Below are 20312 nucleotides of genomic sequence, written 5' to 3' on the forward strand. Positions count from 1 at the left end.
AGATGGTAAGTAGTAAATCTATGTAGACGATAACTTGTGAGAAAGAATCATTAATGAAAATCTTAGGATACTTTTGTTATAATAATAAAAGGTTTTTGGATTGTAACCCTAATTCTTCAACAGACTATCCTACTTGGGGTTGTCTACCAACCAGAAATTTGCTCGCTCGGCAAAGTGTGCGGATTACTCCATGTTGTGAGGTGTGTACGGACATCGAAGAGACCATTAGTCATGTTCTAGGTTTGCTCATATCGAACTCGAAGTGCCATGCTATTATTACTTATTATTCGTATTCAATATGGGAAGGCATAGTCTTCCTTTTTTTTTCAAATAAAAAAAAGCCTATCTTACCCGCCTGAGTCTGAAAACCTCGTGTCAACCCCAACCTCTTCTCCCATATTCAAAGTGAAATGTCTAAGTGTTCTCCCTTTTAGGCTTTGTCTCATTCTCTGTATCGTCATCATGCGATTCTGCCTCTACTTCAGTGGACTCTATATATTAACGATCAGGAATCGTAGAGGTATTTGTGCAAATAGGCATAATACATATAATCGCGAGATCTTCTGCAGTATCCCAGAGCCAGAGAGATATGGAGTAGGTCGCCTATACCTCTACCCCACTCGATGGAGTTGAAACAGGACTTGATTCACCTGTTGAGAGCTTCCATGCGGGTCCCAATTCTGTTGAGGCGAGGACTCTTAGAGCATACTTGGCTTATTATATATGGCTGGATAGAAATGCCGGCTTGTTTGAGGGCAGGAGATCATCTCCGAGGATTAGGGTGGATAGAGCTATGCCACATGTGGGGGAGGTCACCGTAGCTGCCGCAAATGTTCTCTTCTAGGATGGCCAGGAATATCTAGGGTACTCTTTCCGCTGGCACAGTGCCCAGGTTCACTCTTGTTTCTTGAGTGCGTCCACCGATCTTGGTCATCTCAAAGTGAACTTTGACGGTAGCATATCGGCGGACGGTGTATCTGGAGGTGTTGCATTTATGATCAGAGACTCTCTTGACAGGCTGATAGTAGCCAGCCGATGGTCACCGCACGCCAGGACTCGTTGTTGTTGGGGCAGAGCTTCAGGCAGCTTGGGAGGGCTTATCCTATGCGAGGCAGATACTTGGTACCGAGTCGATGCATCTCAAGGGGAATTCATCTGTGGTGATCGATTGGATCCGAGGAGTAGATAGGAATGGTGATGGACATCCTCTCATCCAAAAGACTCGCCGATTGGCTCAGGATATGAGCGATTTTCAGGCAGCACATGCGTCTGGAAGGTGAATAGGGTAGTAGATTGAGTCGTCTTCTTTATCGACCGTGTTGCGTTCCGGACCTAAATGTTGTGTTCGGAGCATGACAAAAGAAGAGTAAAACGAGGAGAAGAAAGAATAATAATAATAAAAAGAAGGCAGAGCATTTTGTGTCATTTGGTTTGGTTAAGTTTCTTCCCTAGTTACTTTTCCTCTTTTTTTTTTTTTGATCGTAGCGAGATTTTTCTTATATATCTCTCTTTCAGGATATTTATTGGTAATACTCTCTTTTATATAATTCTTCCTGAAATTATACCAGAGTTTGGTCGAGCCGTGTAATCATTATAAGCTGCTCATTATTCCGAATGTTATAGTTGATTTCTCACTTTCCCAGTGCATGAAGCACGGATTTTAAAGAAACCACATAAAAATTTGATATGTCGAGCACATTTAGTTCTCTATTATTTTTTTATTATTTTATTCAACTATTTTTTGGATTGCAACAACGTACACATATATTACGTTATTAGTATATATGGTTGGCCGTCAATATATTCCGATTTTGCTTTGACTATTACAGTATTACTATTTGAGAATCTTAAACTGCCTCATCTCATGACTCATCAAAGCTTTACTATTTAAGACTTTTAAATTACCTCATCTCATCCAAGCTACCAGACAAAAACAAGGGTGTGTGGTATATCTAAGGCTCTGAATAACTTCATTTCTTATGTTAGAATTCATTCATTGATTGATTGTGCCAAACTTAATCGGTCTTGCCAAATTTCATCTTGATTGATTTGTGATTAATTGTGCCAAACTTAGCTGGCTTTATCAAATTTCGTTAGTCTCCTAGTACTATATAAAAGCTGTTCTTGTATATTGTAATTAACATGCAAAAATACAATTTTCTTTCTTTATTCTTCTATTTCAACATCTTCATTAAGTTCAGACCTATTGATTCTCCTTGTCCTACACGAATGCACGCACTTGCGCGCGCGCGCACGATTCTATCTCAAGAAGACCACCAAATTATTGATGCAGCATCACTCACAAATTCAAGGATTATGGAATATGAGTTGGAGATTTGACAGTCATGAAATCTTATCAGATAGTTGGTTTTCGTGATACAATCTCCATTACAAGGCTGATATGATGCTCATTCCAGTCTTAATAAAAGGACATTGGATCATACCATCATCTCATATGTATCCCTGGTAGACAAAAGGACAGCATCCTGTCATCGTCCTCGCATAGTGGATAAATGGAGGCTCTAAGCCAAAATAAAGAGATCTCCAAGAGAAGTACATGTTCAATGATAAACATTCCTCTATCATATTAGACCAATCAATGATAATTAACTGATCGATTGATTGATCAGGATGGTACGTAAAAACACAAGCAATGTAGACCAGAAATCTTCAACATGGATCGGTAGGAACTGGCATGCTCTTAAGAGACCCGGAGAAAAGACGAAAGACAACTTTGATTTCGTATCCACAAATTACTAGTACGAGGCACGGTCAATTATGGCTAGAATCTACAGGCCAGACGATGGCTGGAGAGATTCGGTGCTTGTGATTTGAGTCATAGAAGCGTCTCATAGCTGTCATGCGTGCGTGAGGTACTGCATGCATGTCTCCAAAAACTTCATAATATTCCTGCCGTGCCATAAGTTCATCAGCCAATCTGAAAAGGGAATACGGAAAATAGCATTGCCTCAAGAGACAACCTCTCTTTTCCTGAAGGATCCTATAGATATCTCTTTGCTTTTCCAACAATGTCCCCCATATCAAAGAAGGGCAGAAGAGTGCAGCCGATAGCAAGGCTGCACCCCCAAGCTATCCTCCTCCCTTCATTCCCAAGCAACGAACTTCCATAACAAAACCATCCTCCATCGATCCTCCTCGCCCAGCTCTCCTCGAAATGGCTCTCAGCAGCACCGTCATTGCTTCTATTAACTTCGTGGCTATGCTGCTCTCCATCCCAGTCATTGCAGCCGGCATCTGGCTCTCCGTGCAAACCGATAACTCCTGCGTCAAACTCCTCCAATGGCCGGTCATCGTCCTGGGCATCGCGATCCTTGTCGTGGCCTTCGCAGGCTTTGTGGGTGCCTTCTGGCGCATGCCGTGGCTCCTCCTCTTCTACCTCGTCGCCATGTTCGTCCTCATTCTTCTGCTCGCGAGCTTGGTGATATTTATCTACGTCGTCACCAACCGTGGGGGAGCCCACCTTGCCCCAGGCAGGGTCTACTTGGAGTACCGGCTCGAGGACTACTCGGGGTGGCTTCGACAAAGAGTCCAGGGCTCCCATAAGTGGGATCGGATCAAGAAGTGTCTTAGCTCGACTTCCACATGCGCTGAGTTGAACCAAACTTATAGAGAGGCCCAGGATTTCTTCAATGCAAGGATCAGTCCCCTAGAGGTGAGTGCAAATCTGAGCATTTGTTTTGTGGATTGCTTTATAAGTCTTACCGAGGAATCCTAGTTTCATATTGAATTAATTCTCAGCTTATATAGGATGACATATATTTCGGACATAATCTCAATATCTGTCACCAGAAATTGGACCATCTATTACTGCTATCAATATACATCGTTTTCTTTTAGTTCTTCCTATATTAATGCGAGAATTTATAGGAATCATAAAAACTCATGCAACAAACCTTAGACGTGTCTACCACGAGCAATATATGTACATATAACTTGAGATATGTACACTGTACGATCATGACAATATCTCAGAAAAAAAAAAGGTATGATCGTGATATGTTCTTATATATAATATGAAAGTTATAGGTGAATTTTAACTTCCTCGGCTTTCATTATTTTGCTTCTATATATCTTGGGTACGTCCATGCGAGCATTAGAGCATTGGATACCATCAGTTTTTCCCTCTTCCTTGTAAATCTTTTATTTTTTTTTTTATTTTCAAAATAAAATATAGAATGCTTTCCTTTCTAGTAAATCTCATTGGTATGACATCAATCCGTATAGGAGCACAAGCCTAGCAGGCATATATTCTTATGCGACCATAGGCTGGCGACAACGCTCCATTTGTCATCTCTTTTGGCTACAATAACTATACTTAAAGAACTAGTAAGCCCGGCATCTACACCAGTTGTTGATGAGCTTTCACATGAGCAAACACAACCAAATAGATGCCATAAACGATTCGGGCCCAGCCTTTATTGCCCTCCCAATGTCCAAGCCCATTATGTGCCACAAACTGCAAGGAGTCTTTTTTTTTTTTTTTTTTTTCTTTTGATGAAGAAGGGAGGCAAAGCATCCCGGCCTTTATTTTATATATATATATATATATATATATATATATAAATAAATTTACAAAAGATAATGGTTTGTAAGTAGACATATTAAACTATTCAACAGATCAATCTCTTAAGTGATTCGAACGATCTCTGCAAGGGATCTCGTTCATTCTTTCCATCCATACTGACCACTTCTTTTCTTTGATGCACACCCCCCAGTCAGGATGCTGCAAGCCACCAACCCAATGTGGGTATACATTCGTGAACCCAACATACTGGATCAGCCCAATCAGCATCACATTCGACATGGACTGCGTCCTGTGGAGTAACAACCAGACACAGCTCTGCTACTCGTGTTCCTCATGCAAGGCAGGCCTCCTGGCCAACCTTAGGAAGGAATGGAGGAGGGCAGATCTGATCTTAGTGGTCACTCTGCTGGCCCTCATCTGTGTCTTCGTGATGGGTTGCTATGCCTTACGGACTACCAGAACTGGTGAGCTCTTCCGGAGATACAAGCAAGGTTACACATAGTATATGTATGATGGTGGTAGGGCAATACACTAAGGTACTGCAATGTATATGGAAGTGAGATTTTGGTGGGACGAAGGTTGCGTGGTGAGTGTGGTGATAAGGATTGGTTGTGGTGGGAAGGGAATAAAGGTGAAATTCAGATAAGACTAATTGAGAGACGATGGATAGGAGATTCCCTGAAGTTACTGCATAGAAGGGTGTGGATGTGTAAAGCAGCCTTCTATAGCGGGGCACCGAATATTTGCTTTGCTTGTTTAATTATGCATGACTCCGTGCTGCAGCTGGTGATCTTTGATCCTTGAAGTCACAATGTTTTAATTGTTTTTGCCATATGACATGTCGCTATATCTAAGTCTCTGATTGATGTTTCTTTCATTTAATGAAAGCTTTTTTTATTTAACAAGTCACTTTCAATTTTTAAAATAAGGGGAACTTAATTCCGGTCATAATTTACACTTCATAACAAATTAGCCCAGCAAGTGGTCCTCGATGTTCTGTGACCTTAATTTAGCATGATTGAAAGCCCTAGTCGGCCCAAACTCACCTATAATTTGCACCACGGTGGAGAGCATTTTGATGGATTCTTCTATTTATATTTTTATTTTATTTGTTTGCTTTTATTTTTTCTCGATGTTGGTGAACCCGCTATAGAAGCCCATAGGCTCTCGACTCTTAGGATCTGTTTGGATATTCCTGCATAATCGGTTGAAAAATTCGTAGGATTCATATATTGAGCCATTCAATTAAGTATGGCTCTGTATCAACCAAACACCACCCAACCCAAATTCTCTATTCGATCATCCTGCAGTTCAAGGGCTAGTATTTGGGTTGGACTTGCATTGGCTTTTATTAAATGCAACCTAGATGGGCCAATAAACCTAATTCTTATAAGATTTTCTGCCCAACCCTATATGGCTATCCAAATAGGCCCTTAAATGTGTCATAAGACCAACCATCTAAGGCATTTGCTTCCTCCCCTGTGGTGTTTGATAGTCTATTTCAATATAGCTTATGCTATGCATGTGTTGCACATGCTCGTGAGAAATTATTATACAGCCTTGAAGTCTGCCTACTAATACTATAGACCATAATCACCTTATATTGCACCTATCTTGTGAATTGCATGGATTTTTTTATGCCACATCGCATGCGAGCAGTGCAATGCAGTGTTAGTATGCTTTCACTATACAAAGGGTCCGGTGGTACAGACCATCCATGTCAACACAAGGTTGGTGAAAGCTTCTAGGTTTAGATCTTTTTTCTTTTTTTAATTACTATTATTTGAATCTATGTTAGGGTTTCACCTGCCGTTGAGCGCGAGCTTCGGCAAAGCCTCTGATGCTGGAGAGGAGGCTAAGTTTGAATCTAGATGGCCACATTCCATCAACGTTTCTTGGTAAACTTTGGAAAATTGTGACATTACAGTTTGACCGAATGAAAGCTTGCATCCTTCCATCGCTTGAAGAGTTGTGATGTGTGCAATTCAAGAGATTGTTGGATCTTTATCTTGCAGACAATGAGAAGGCAGGAGTTTGAAGATGTAAATAAGCCAAACATGGATTTTGGTGTTTGCAGTTAATAACTTGGACAGTTTGAGCTAAGATTGCAACTGAGAATTGATGTAAATGCTAACTTTCAATTGGGTTCGGGTTAGAGAATGATTTATGTTCTTTCATGATGTCAACCGTTAGATCATAAAATGGCTACTTTAAAATCTAGGTAGGTGGACGAAGGAAAGATTCATTGCACTTGGAGATCTCAGTAAAGTACGGTAAAAAAAGATTAATTATTCTTTGGTGGGAATGATGCAAATAATAGAAAACAAACAAATCACCAAATCGAATTAGTGGAAAAAGAAAAAAAAAACACTTGGGAGGCGAAGCCCAAAGTAACCTATGCAAGTAGAGTACAAACATGGAGAGCAAGAACCGGATATCCGACCCAAAACCTTTTCCAAGCAAGACTCTACTAATTCCACAAACAAACGCTGTATTTGGAACCATTCAAATGGCTTACTTGGAAAAAGTCATGGTCTATGATTTTGACTACTTTGACTAACATAATTCAGACTTCAGACTAAACAAATGAGAATTAAGGACCCGTGACTGTCGAAGCTTAATTTCCACGGCGATATTTCCAGAGAACCGGGGCGAGACAAACCTATGGAGGGCCCCCCATGGTATTTTTTATCCTATTTAAGCCGCCTAGGAATATGTTGCTCCTCAAAGCACGGGATGAACCTATGGAGGGCACCCTTCGCTCGTCAAGGCATGGCCCACCACAGTAGAAAAAAACAAGTTGGCATCGGAATAGTTCTTTCTGGTGCAAAGTATGTGGGATAGTTTGGAGGACAAAAATTGGTGACAATCTTCGACAGATGGAACATGTCAGGAGACCAAAGTCGTGATAAGAACCCATGAACTAACCTATCCCATCTTTCAAGCCAGTTAGCCTACTAGCTCATGAAAGGCTGATCCCATTTGGCCAAAAAAAAAAAAGGACTGATTCCTAATCCTACCAAATTGCGAACTCTTTGAAACGTGTAATGTGCTGCGGCAAAAGGTTCCATCAATCCACGCAATTTCTATTTATGAACTATAAATAAAAAAATAAAAAATAATGTTTGTATACAAAGATAAATGGTCATAATAATAATAATAATAATAATCAGACTGTTTGTTGGATATCTCGGCCATTGCATGATTTTTTTTAAAAAAATCGAAAATAAAGAAAATTATTTTTGTACCTATTGAAAATTTTATTGGACCATTATATTCCTATTCTCGCGACCAATTATAAGAATATAATTTAAGATCAACATGTATTATTTGCATTGTTGCTGTCAGTATATTTGTATTAAATTAGCCAAAGCTGTGCATTTACTTAGAGGACACCCGTATGATGGTCCAAAGTTTATTTTATGTCAAAAAAAATATTTTTTAAATATAAAAACTGATTGTTTGTTGAATTTTTTTAAAAATAAATAATTTTTGGAGCAACCAAATAGTTTTTTTAACAAAAAATATTTATAAATATTTTTTTAGTACAACAGCGTCTCACACAAGATGTATGTATGAGTGCAGCCAGCAAAATCAAAAAAAAAAAAAAAAACGAACAGATTGAAGAAGAAACAATTCTTCTAAAAAAAATGTTCAAATGAGTCGTCCAAGAAGCCACCGAGTTGAGATAATTACAATTCAACATCATTTAGTTCGAGGATGCACTAGAGGTGCATGCGCGCATAGGTCCCACGTACTCACGGGCGCTATAGAGCTACGGTCATAAAAGACTTACATGCCTATCGTGCAGGGCCCATAAGATGCATGAGTCTTACGCACGTGTACATCGGGCAATTAGCAAAACTCTTGGCCTAATTACACGTTACAAACCAAAAAAAATATATAAAGTAGCAGTTAAAATCATGATAAAAAATATGACCAATTATTAATAAAATCTATCCCAATGGTTGACAGATAATGATAATAAATGATATTGCTAAAAGTTATTATCATAGTTAGTATAATTATTGATATAATTTATTGCAGCAATTATAGCTATTGCTGTAGATATAATTAGAATTAAAATATTTTAATTTATCTAAGTTAAGAGATAATTTAGACAATTGCAGCACATCCGACAGCCACGGAGTGGGGCCGGTTGCATTATGTTTTGAGCCAACAGCCTCGTCGATGTCCCGAAAGGAAAGGTGAAACCGCGAGGCGAAGTGGTTTGCTATCATGGTAATTGGGCAAGCTCACGTTCTCTTGGCTATTTATCGAAGTTTGTGTCGTTAGAAAAGTTTGACATCGAAGATTGTGTCCATCAAGCTTTGGAAAACGTGGGCCACGTGCCTGGAAATTAACTTGCCTTGCTTCTTTACGTTTAGAGGATAAACATCGCCAGAGTGCCAACGTGGAGACGCAGATGAAATTTTATATAAAATTTACTGAATTTGTGCTCCAAGAAAATGGTTATTTTTGGGTCCCAACCGCCAAGTTATTGTCCGACTGAAAGTTACTGACTTGTATGTTGGTGACCGGTGAATCCTTGAGGACGACTTGGCTGCTATTATAGGATGGATCTAGAAAAATCTGAGGACGTTGGATATGGCTATTTTCTACTTCGAGACAGGTGGGTTATAGACAAAATGAAGAAGTCTTCCTGGCCGAGTATATTTATAGAAAGACCAACGAAGCTGTGGATTGAGTGGCTTCTTACGTGGCTAGTTACTCAAGCAGTACTTTGTGAATGCAAGAGAGAAAGCTGTCCACGGCTTTCCGCGATATTTTGTTTTCAGATTTTAATGCGTATATTCATACTCATGTACTGTGATGCACCCATCTAAGCAATATATATATACACACACTCTTACATACATAACACATGTACATATAAAAGTAATTTTTAAATTTTTCTATATACTGTGTACAATAATACACTTGTAGTCCTTGTACTTCTTTTTAGTTTTAGGAGTCTTGAGTGTGCAGTTGATGAAGTCTCAAGATTGCTCATTTCTCCTCTAATTTTTGTGGATTTGGATTTTACATGAACAGAGTTATCAGGTCATAGGACATATTCTACCGATAAGCAGCTAACCATTGATAAAGCATATCTTCCTAGCTAATATGCTTGATGACTTCTATCCAAATAGAAGTACACTTCTATCAATCTTGAACTGACCAGCTATTAAATGTGTTAGATTAAGTGGACTAGCACAACCATTAGCTTGCCAAAATGTGATTTCTTGTACTAATCTTTGCCTGGAACTTTCCACCGAAGACCTTAGATTTCAAGCGTTAGGGATAAGTCTCCAGTTTGGCATTTGGGACTTGATAAGATTAAAAAAAAAACCTAACTTGACAATGCACAGTTTGTTAGTTTATTTGGTTTATTAATTATTATTTCAGAAAAACCTTCAAATATATTCTACATCGTAAAAAAAAAATAAAAGAAAGGACAACTAAGAGGGTCACATCGTCGTCAATAAGTCCACCGATACTTTTAAGATACTCTATGACTAAAGACACCACTAATTAGGTATGTTGCCATTTCTCAGAATCTCCTTGGATCATGCAGATCTTCATATAAAAGGAAAATATCAGCATGCACCCAGTAAAAGAAAAATAATATTAATTTTTCAATGATTAAAACTAAGTATAAGAAAGGGCATTATTTGCTTTACATCCCTTATAAAGCTGGGGACGTTTAGGTATTCTCAGAATCCAATAATAACAATAAAAACAACTCCGAAGTGAATAAACTAAGCTATCTTGCCTTCCAACGCCAATTATGGCATCACTGGATAATTTGTCGATGAATAGCACAATCATCAATTTATTGAGACTCAAAATCTATCTAATAAGGTCAGAAACCCTCGAACCACCATCAGAAGACTTTTATAGTGGCTAGCGCACCATAGTTTGATTTAGGATGGTGCATTTTTTTTTTTTTACTCCTAATGGATCTTCGGGCTCTGATGATTTATTTTTGGGGCTAGCTTGATGTTGGCCTACAACAGGGTTAGATCTACCGAAGTATAATGATATTACCTCAGCAATATATCTATAAAGTTGTTGAGTTTGTTTTCGGTTGAAATCATGTGACATATTCTTTTTTCTTGTATGCTAAAAATTTCAGAAATGCAACCTAGAAGATTGCTTAATTTATACCGACACTGTATGCTTCCCTTCTACAAAGGACAAGTTCAGATAGAACTCTCTAACTGGGCTTTCAAGGCACGAGACATTGCGCATGTCTCAGGCGCAACTTAACCGAGCTCATAAGTCATGATTTATGATGGACTAGTTGGCCGTAGCACTCCAAAATTCTCATGTGACTTCTCCACTGTCAAATATAAAGGCCAAACAGTTTAGGTACCTCCTTTTGAACACTTGCACAAAAGAGGTTCCTTAATCTTAATCCCAAAACGTTCACATTCTAATTATGCAATGTAAATGTGTTTGTAGTAATTACTTGCGATCCCTTCCCCTCAGGATCTCTGCCTTAAAATTAATTATTATTTTTTCTTTCCTACTTTCTTATTTATCTATTTATTTATTTCCTTCTCTTCGTCCTCTATTATTTGAGGACAAAAGAAAGATGACCCCACAAAAGAGGTGGGTCGCGGACGATTAAAACACCTGGCTTTCTATATTTCGACATGACGTTCATGGCCTCAATGCCTTATCACTTCTCAGATCGGTTGGTTCTCATCAACCTCAACCCACCCACCCTCCGTCTCCTGTCACGAAGTAAAGAAGAAAAGTAGCTTGCCAGAACCATGTCCTACCACCATATAAAGCAAGAACAAGTACACCGGATCATTGTTGCTTTCACATGAAAGTATCCAATTAAGCTTAATTGCCAAGCCTTAGATTTGTCATTTGAACCAGAAACCTAACACCTAACATACGTCGGCCGCAACGATGGGAAAATCCGGCCATCAACGGAGCGGCGGATGCAAGGGCCCATCGATGCTGCTGACCGCACGAAGGCCGGGCCCACCGCCGTGGAAGAGAGGTCGCGGTTTTGGTTTACTGTCGATGAAGGTTTTCAGGGAGCAAATGACATCATGGCTTAGGCCAATCCGTGAAACAGAGGGTCCGGGGTGGGGCCCAGTTCCTCTCCACCCAAACCCACTTTAACGACCCATAGGCGGGGCTTTTTTGTGCTCGCCAGTGGGCGGAGCACAAGGAGCCGAATCTAATAAATTAAGGGCTGTTCCAGGTTTGGGAATTGGGAGAGGCAAGAAAAAAAAAAAAAAAAAAAGGCTTTAGAGAGATCCACATCTCCACCCACTCCCACTCTACCTATGAGTGCTTTGCTCGTGGGAAACGCATCGACCAGAAAAACGCTTCTCGTTAGCAGTTAAAACCAATACGATTCGTTTTCTGAGTCTTTTGACAACCGAATCGACGCCCAATTGGTGGAACGTAGGGACCGCACGTGTCGGTAAACGAGTTCGGAAGAGTTAAAAGAGGAGTCGGTAAGTCTTGGGCGGCGGAGAGTCGAGGTGCGGAGAATTATTGGCAGCCCGCGTGAGCCACGTGGCACTATTCTGCTGGACCCAACTTTTACAAGTGGAGCCACGACGACGGAGACGGCATTCCCGGTCCTTCGTCAGCAAGCGCGTCGCCATTAGCAGCGGATGGCCACTCTGCTGCCACGTGTATTCTTCTTCTCCTCTTTGCATAAAGCGTCGCGCTAAGAGATGGTGAGCACCATATTTCGTGCTATGAAACAAATATCGGATCACGGGAACAAGCCCCCTGGGAAACGAGCATTCTGCCCAATATCTTCCACACAGGACGGTGACTCACACCAAACAAACTCGCGAGTCGCGACCATCGAATGCTGATCACGCGGTGGTCGTTCTCCATGGACCACCTGCTCATCAAAACGGAGGACAAGGGCTGCTTTCCGAGAACGGGTCACGAACGGAGGCGGTATGGTACACCCCACCAATTTCCAATCATGAACAGCCACGTCTTCATCAGGCCAGCCCACGCAAGCAAGAAGTCTAGCAGCTCCCCCACGCCACCCGGACCAAAACAACTCGGCCCCCGGTATGGGACCCACAAGCGACCCGATAGATCCAGCCAGCCAGCGGCGTTCGCATCTTTCGCGCGGAAGAAGGATTAACGTTTCTTCGCGCGAAGCCGCGGTTAGATTTTGCGCAATAATCGCTTCAGGATCCGCGCAGACAGATGAAAAAAAATAGTTCGGAGTGCTCTGAGAGCTGCGCAGAGTACGATCCAAGGATCAAGACTACCCCTGAAGAAAACAAGGAGCATTTTATTACATTCCCCATCTTACAGACGTTGTCTCCTTTCCCTCGCTACAACAAACTCTCTCTCTCTCTCTCTCTCTCTCTCTAACATTCTTCTGTCTTCCTTGATATTTACATTTAACAAAGGCTAAACCAACATATTATCACAAAACTTAGGTATAAGGAGAGTAGTAAACGCATACCACCATTTATATCATCTAAAACACCAGAACCTATGATAACATCTGTTTCACTACGGTCTTTAGCTACACTTCCAAGCCTAATTAAACTATGAGCTGTCTGAGGTCCTTTTTCCATCTGCCCTTCTGTTTCTCTGTGAATCGATGTGAGTTCCCAGCACCGGCCTCTCGTCAGGAAGCGCAGAGTGCCGTGGATGATCCCCATGTAGCTATGAACTATATGACATCAAGAGAGAGTTGGGTTGGTGGTTCTTATCTTCTCTTATATATACGTATATATTACGTCTATACTGGTATGCATCCTGCGGTAGCGTCGGAGCAGTCTAGAACTCCAAGATGAGGCTGCTAAAGGGGGCCCTGTGGGGAATGCCCTTTCGCCTCTTGGCGGTCCGGTAGCTGAGGACGGTCGGCGGCGGGGTCGACGGGGTGAAGCTCTGTACTGCATTGCTCTTCTCGCTCCCGCGGCTGGTGCTGGTGTACGACTCCTCGGAGTCGGAGGCCGACGAGGCCGCTGCTTTCTTTCTCTTCCTCTTCTTCTTGCTGTGATCGTTGGAGGTCCCGACAATCTAGGCATTTCATCGAGCAATACATTCAATTAAAAGACTAGAATTTGAATCTGCGCTGCAGGGGCAATAGACATAGTTCCAAGCGAAAGATAAGGGAATAAAGGAGGGGATGGATACCTTGCAGCCGAGGGAGCAGAAGCGGAAGGAGTCGAGGAGGCTCCGGTCGCAGACCTCGCAGGTGTTGGTGACGCCTTTGCCGGGCCTCGGCTGGGGGCGCTCGTTGAGGAACACCACGCGGGCGCTGTTGATGATATAAGTCTGGACGCCGCTGATGTCCAGCACCTTCTGTATCTCCGACACTCTGATAACATCATGGTAGGATGACCTCCTTATCTGTAGTAAATTTACCGAAGAAATTATGTCTCATCACAAGTAGAAATAATCAGATGCCCCAAAAATTGTCGCATTGAGAGGGAAATAACACACAAATCCGGGAAGTGGGATTACGAGACTGAGAAACAAGAAAACCGATAGCTAAAAAGGGGAAAAAAAAAAGGAGAACAGGATTCTTAATTGGTAAGACCAACCGTTTAGCATTTATTGAAAAAAGGAACACGAATTGCAAGAAAAACAGGAAATTTGTCGGAAGAAAAATCCGTAAATGAAGTATTGAGATTGAAGGAAACAGAAATACCTGAATGAAGTATTGAGATTGAAGGAAACAGAAATACCTGAATGAAGTATTGAGATTGAAGGAAACAAAAATACCTGAATGGCGCGGTGGTCGCGATGGCAGGCGAGACAGAGCGAGCAGAGGGCGCCATTCATGCAGTCGAGGCAGTACATGTTGCACTCGCTCTTGTGCGAATCGGCATGGAGTTTGCATTGCACAAAAAAGCTGGTCGACAGCAGCGGCCGGAGCCATGGCGGCCACCGGTTGTCGTCGTCCGGACCTCCTGCTCCCTGTTCCAAAAGGCCAATTAATCCCCATTCCACACATCAATTAACAAGGCCAATTAATCCCCATTCCACACAACAATTAACAACTTACAAGCCAATACAAGAACAAGAAAGGAAGTATGAAAGAACAGTAAGCTCACCATGACCCTTCTATTCTTGATTTTGAGCTCCTTGAAGGGGGATTCGTGATCGATCGCCAGTTTGCTGAGCAAAGTGTTCTCGTTTTTTCTCGTTCTATTTCAAGGATAAGAGAGGCGCACTCGGCGGAAGACGAGGGAAGGGAGGGGGGGGGAGGGGGAGAGAGAGAGAGAGAGAGAGGAGAGAGCTTAGAGAGAAGGGGTTAGAAGGAGTTGTGGGGGATGGGATTAAGGTCTTTGTAGACTTAAGGGGTGAGTGGGACGAAGGGGTCTGGTTTGTTCTTATCCGCTCAAAGTCTTTCTCCTCCGAGGCTCCCTCCGAGCCTAAGCTGCCTTGGGCCCTCCCTCACATCTTCCCCCCAACCCATCAATCCCATTTGTTTATTTCTGATGCCACTTTTTAAATTAGGTGTACGTTGTTTTCTTGCCTCACTTCTTATTTAATTAGGAATCAGTTTGCGGATCAATTACGATGGTGCCAAAACCATTAGAGATAAAAAAATAATTACCATGTTATAATCATCAATTAGGCCACAGACCACATTCTTGCCAATTAGACCAAAGCATACACCCTACCTTTTTTGGGCGAGACACATGCCGGCAACGCTTGAAATCGTGCGTACACTAGTTTGCAAGAGCCTCCATATCAACCGTTTAGTTTGATTCTGGGAATTTCTTTTGTACGCCGGATATGTAGCAGTTGGTTGTTCGACAGTTGAAGAGTTCGTATCAACTTGTACTTAATGTATTGGTACATTGGTAACGTATTAATTATGTAGCATGAACGAAATCATACTAGCGAAAGATATGTGTAATTTTAAACACTTTCGCAGAAGAAGCCCGAAACTGAATATTGCTTGAATAGTTTCTCGTTTCTTGACGCATAGGCTTCAAGAAACTTGCCTCACCAAAGCACTTTGCCTAATCTTTTTGACTCACGAGGCTCTTGATTACGATCCTGCCAATAAAATTATAAATAGAATACAGTTCATTTATAGCATGCAGAGGAGTGGATTTCATACTTGAGCCACTTGGTCAGACGTTATCTCCTCTTCCAGCCAATTAAGTTCAAGAGAACATCCAAGCCAAACCGACCTCCACCAGAAAAGACAATTAATCGAACCACATGAAGATTTCATCATCCACTAACTGCCTCTTTAATGACGGTTGCTCGGGGTTTAGGCCAATCCGGTCATTTTATAGGCCTCTAGAAAGATCAGCGAAGACAAACAAAGAGAGCCAGGGATGGTCCATGGGAAGGTCTACAGTAGGAGGTGGGACACTTGTCTGCGATACGAAGTTATCATCCCTTATTTTCCGAAAAAAGTCCGATTTATGCGCAATTCGGCGAATGTGGACAGAACCATCGGGGAATCTTCTAGTGGAGGGTGGATAGGATTATTTAATTCTAGTGCTGCTGCCCCCATGGAAAACCTTGGCCTGTGGTTATGGGAAACCCTGGTTTTAGATTGACGAAATTGACTCTTGGAAAAATCTAAGGGGGGATGATATCATGGCTTAACGGAATAGTGCCGCAGGAGACGGGTTGTTAGGTTTCTGGCACGTAGAAAGATATGCTGTCTTCTTTTAGCCGTATCTTATATGCTTCTCATTTTCAGAAAGGCAGAGTGAACTTATTGTGGCCGGAGTAGCATCGGCTAGTTCCCGCAGCATTTGGGCTTCCAAGGGCTTATAGCTTAAACCGTCAGCGAAGCCGGGGGTCCGGTGTTGGTATGGTGTTACCGGTACGCCTTTTTTTTTTTTTTTCTTTTGCTTCTATGGATAGATAAATTCAGGTAGCCATGCCTATTCTGATACGGAGTTGTGAAATATATATAAGTTTGGGGGCTTTTACCAATCTTTTGTTTGAAATAAATAAGTAAAGATGATAATATTATTTTTCTTTTCTTCCTTAATTTTCGCCCTTGTTATTGGAGATCTTTGTCGAGTGTCATGCAATTTATGTGGTCCTAGCACGGAGGCAATAAAAAAATATTTGGCTGTTTAACCTAATTTCCTATGTTTATGCTTTGGAATCATAATTATGTATGTACTTTAAAGAATAAACCAAACAAATATGTATGCCGCCTCATGTATAAGCTAATTGCATAACTAGCTAAATGTTACATAAAGAGGCTGTTTCATTGAAGCTTTAAATGTGTAATATCTTCTTATCCTATATTTTTATTGCCCTATAAATCGAACTCGCCAATGAATATTTTCGAGCAAAACACCAATATATATAATAAATAATCAAATCAAGAAGAGAGGAGCAACCTCAATCTATGATTTGGATGGTGCAAGGCAGCTTAGTTTTTTCTCCGGGCATCCTCCGGTATCACTGCATGGTTGCTGCGAAGTAGAAGTTCACCTGATGGGTCGATTTAGCTTTAAATAAATTCTTACGAGCCTTCACTCGTCGGCGAGGATGACCAGCGTTTGATGGGCATGTACAGGACTCAAACTGACCTTACATACCAAGTTGTCCATTGTCGCGGTGCACTCCTTTCGTCCACCCCTCACCCACCTACGTGGCTACGTATCACCCACATGATCACTACCGTGATGAGACCACCATCTTTCTTGATTGCGTCTGGTCGCATCGATTCAATAACCAATGCGTATAAAACCAATTGATCTGGAAAAATAAAAAAAAAAAACGCATAATATTTATTTTTAATTTGATATATAATTTTTATTGGAGCTTATTATTACGTCCGGGTGTTGACCAGAAGCGGAGGGGGAGGGGCGGCTCCGTAGGTCAAGGCAGTGGGCGGTGGAAGCCGCCATCCACGGCACGCCAGGAAGGACCCGGGAAAGCAGCGCCAGCCGGCCAACGCGTCGCTTTCGCGCCATCCACCGCGGCCATCGCCCTGGGTCCCACCACCAGCCGACCTGGTTGACTCCGTGCTCGCACGTGTGTCAGATTGTCCACGTGTGTCCTCTTTGGTGAAAAATAATCGCGAGGGCATGGATTGCCACAACATTAGCTAGGCATCCATTAAACAGCATGAAATGGGATGGGCAAGATGGGCTGTGTACATTAATTTCTTCCATTCTGATGATGTTGATTTGAGACTAGTATTCATCGACCTATTTATTTTGCCTAGTTGATTTGATGGACACTGGTAACGTTTCTAACAAAACATACCTATCTTTGACTTTGATGCTTTAATAAGGGGAGTTGTATATAGAAATTAGATTACGTACAAGACCGTCAATTATTATAAGCTTAATATCATAATCATCTGCCTTGAATTCATCTCAATTAGTTGAATCCTGAGATTGTTTATTTGTGCTATTTTGAATGGTTGAATGACATAGGACGGACTAGTAACTTATATTTTAGTTGGAGTTTTCTATGTTAGGGTGACCCTTCATAGGATCAATTAATATACATTTCGCACCTAGCTTCTAATTAATTATCTGATAAAAAAGACATGATTGGCACAAGTTCCATTCGATGACCAATTCAATTCGTTGATAACATATAACAATCAGATGATTTAAATGCTGGATCGAGTTTTCTTCCCGTGAGGAACGAGACTTTATGGACCCACCTTGTGTTGAACTAATCTAATCTCAAGGGAGTACTGTTGGATGCTTGCTTTCCCTAGCCTTGTGAAGTCCCTCAGAAAACAAGGGCATGAGAGAAGGAAAAGGGTAGGAGGCCTCTGATTAAGCAATCACAGAAAAAAAAAACAAAAGAAAGGGGGTGTATGGAATCATCCAGAAAGAGCAGTGCTAAAAGAGCCTCAAATAACGCATCCAAGACATAAAAAAGAAAAAGAAAATTCTTTTTGCTGCAGCTGCGAGTGGGATGACTCGGGGTCTTCTATAAGATTCACACCTACTCGGCTACTCCACCTCGATCAATAATGTTGGTTGGGGGTGCAAAAGTTTTCCAATCACTGCTCGCCATGGTGCAGACAGCTGCCACAAAGTTGGGAGACTTGGGTCAAACCCCATGGCTTCGAAAGTCTATGGAAATATCTTCAAACAAGACTTGAGTCGGAGACTTCTTTTAGGACATCTTGCCTACCGATTGCATAAAATCTTGACTACGAAGAAGTTAAATGGAGCAAAGGAAGGACATTTATGTGTATGTATAGACACAGGAAGTTTCCAAAGAACTTCAGCCGAGAGAAGTTATTCGAGTGCAACAGATGCCACTATAAGAAAACCAAGCGTTTACTTGCAAACAAAGCGTTCGGAACGTCAGGAGAAGGTTCGTATGAAGCACTCTATATTGATCATAGATGGAGATGCAGCCAAAGCCAATATCTATATTTTTTTGATGTAAAGGACAATATCTATATGAAGCACTCTAGATTCGCCTATGTGGCTGCTGGTTGGTAATTCTTGTCTCCAGGATAAACTTTCGGTGAACTTTGGCGTTCGATCGACTTGCCCGGGGCATGGTTCGGTCCACGTGTTCAAGCAATCATTTGTAGTCCTATTCCAACGCGTTTCTTTGGCAGAGCAAAACGGGCTTTATGCCTTGTGGTTGGAAGAGCTTGGCTTTTGGTGCTTGCTTCGTAGCTAAGGCTCAAGTCACCCAAGGTGTGGAAAGAATAAAAGAGTGCGTGGAAAGCTGGAACGTGGAAAGACTTTCAGAGTCGGACCTGGATCAGATGTCCGTAAGAATAATGTTTTCTATCTGGGTTTCAAAAGGAGAGCCTAATGGAGTAGGATCGTTACGGTCGAGTACGGTCCATGGCTCCGTCCTAAACAAAATTTGCATGCCGAGAATCTCCTCTTTAATCAAGAGATTGTACATAAGGTGTAAAAGGATGCTGCAATATTTTATATTCACATAGGATCTCCGTGCGAAACTCAAGCTGTAAGTCTATGGATCAAAATTGGCGAAGGCCTTGTTTTAACGTAAAGAAAGCAATTGAGGCTTATGAGCCAATTCAGTACATTGCAAATGGTGGATGCTTGTCGATGTAGTCACACGCACGTACGGATGATGCATGCGGGCAATTCTTGGCCACATAATAGCCTTATTTAGTACTCATGAGCTCCCCTGAACCTTATCACTTACACTGTGGCACAACTTGCTAAGAGACTTTATCAGCAAACTAGAAGGCATCTTCCATGGTTGTCCAGAGCTAGCATGAAGGCATTGAATGTGGCCTACATTGGTGGCCATGGGGAGCAGACTGTTTCTTTTGGTTGAAATAGCTGTTGATATGTTGACCTCATTGAGTCTGAAGTTGGAATCCAATTTAGGTTGCTTGAACTTCTGGAATAGTTTGCTTGAAGTGGGTCACAAAGCTTGGGGATGGACTGAACGTCCGAGACATGATGCGGCGAACACCAACTATTGCACCGGCAGATGGTCCTAGAAAATGAAAACAACGTTAAACTTATTTGGTATCATTTTTATTTCTTATTTTTAATTTTTCAAAATAAAATTAAAGAAATCATTACAAAATATATGTCTGAGATTATTATTTTTATTTTTATTTTCAAAAATTATTTTCATTATTCTGAAAATGTGAAAGTAAGAAGATCTTATTTTCACTATTTTTAAAAATAAGAAATTTATATCTTTTATCATCGCCGGCACCACTTTCATTGTTGCCTCCATCATTTGCATCGCTGCCATTATCCTCTCCTACAATCATTGGAACCACTATTGTTGTCATCATCTCCACCACCATTATTACCACAATCATTTCCACCAC

At 41.4% G+C, this 20312-nt stretch overlaps 2 protein-coding genes and 1 long non-coding RNA gene across 3 annotated transcripts; 2 read left to right on the forward strand and 1 right to left on the reverse strand.

The window, feature by feature from the left end:
* The first annotated feature begins 3172 nt into the window (after window positions 1-3172).
* On the forward strand, window positions 3173-5564 carry LOC103711778 (protein TORNADO 2-like). Its single transcript, XM_008798057.6, has 2 exons — window positions 3173-3673; window positions 4737-5564. The coding sequence occupies exons 1-2, from the start codon at window positions 3176-3178 to the stop codon at window positions 5046-5048; spliced, it is 810 nt and encodes a 269-aa protein (XP_008796279.2). The 5' UTR covers window positions 3173-3175; the 3' UTR covers window positions 5049-5564.
* A 7258-nt stretch (window positions 5565-12822) lies between these two features.
* On the reverse strand, window positions 12823-14993 carry LOC103711777 (protein RGF1 INDUCIBLE TRANSCRIPTION FACTOR 1-like). The gene is made up of 4 exons (XM_008798056.5): window positions 14623-14993; window positions 14291-14485; window positions 13700-13915; window positions 12823-13582 (listed from the first exon to the last, which is right to left on the reverse strand). Exons 1-4 carry the CDS (start codon window positions 14623-14625, stop codon window positions 13340-13342), a joined length of 657 nt encoding a protein of 218 aa, XP_008796278.1. The 5' UTR covers window positions 14626-14993; the 3' UTR covers window positions 12823-13339.
* Window positions 14994-15476: 483 nt separating this feature from the next.
* On the forward strand, window positions 15477-17863 carry LOC149768134 (uncharacterized). The gene is made up of 2 exons (XR_016399963.1): window positions 15477-16364; window positions 17352-17863. It is a non-coding gene; the product is annotated as an uncharacterized LOC149768134 (long non-coding RNA).
* Window positions 17864-20312: the final 2449 nt, after the last annotated feature.

Source organism: Phoenix dactylifera, chromosome 3, assembly GCF_051530095.1.
Source record: "Phoenix dactylifera cultivar Ajwa chromosome 3, Ajwa_hap1_PhDact_Kaust_v1.1, whole genome shotgun sequence".
Taxonomy (NCBI): Eukaryota; Viridiplantae; Streptophyta; class Magnoliopsida; order Arecales; family Arecaceae; genus Phoenix; species Phoenix dactylifera.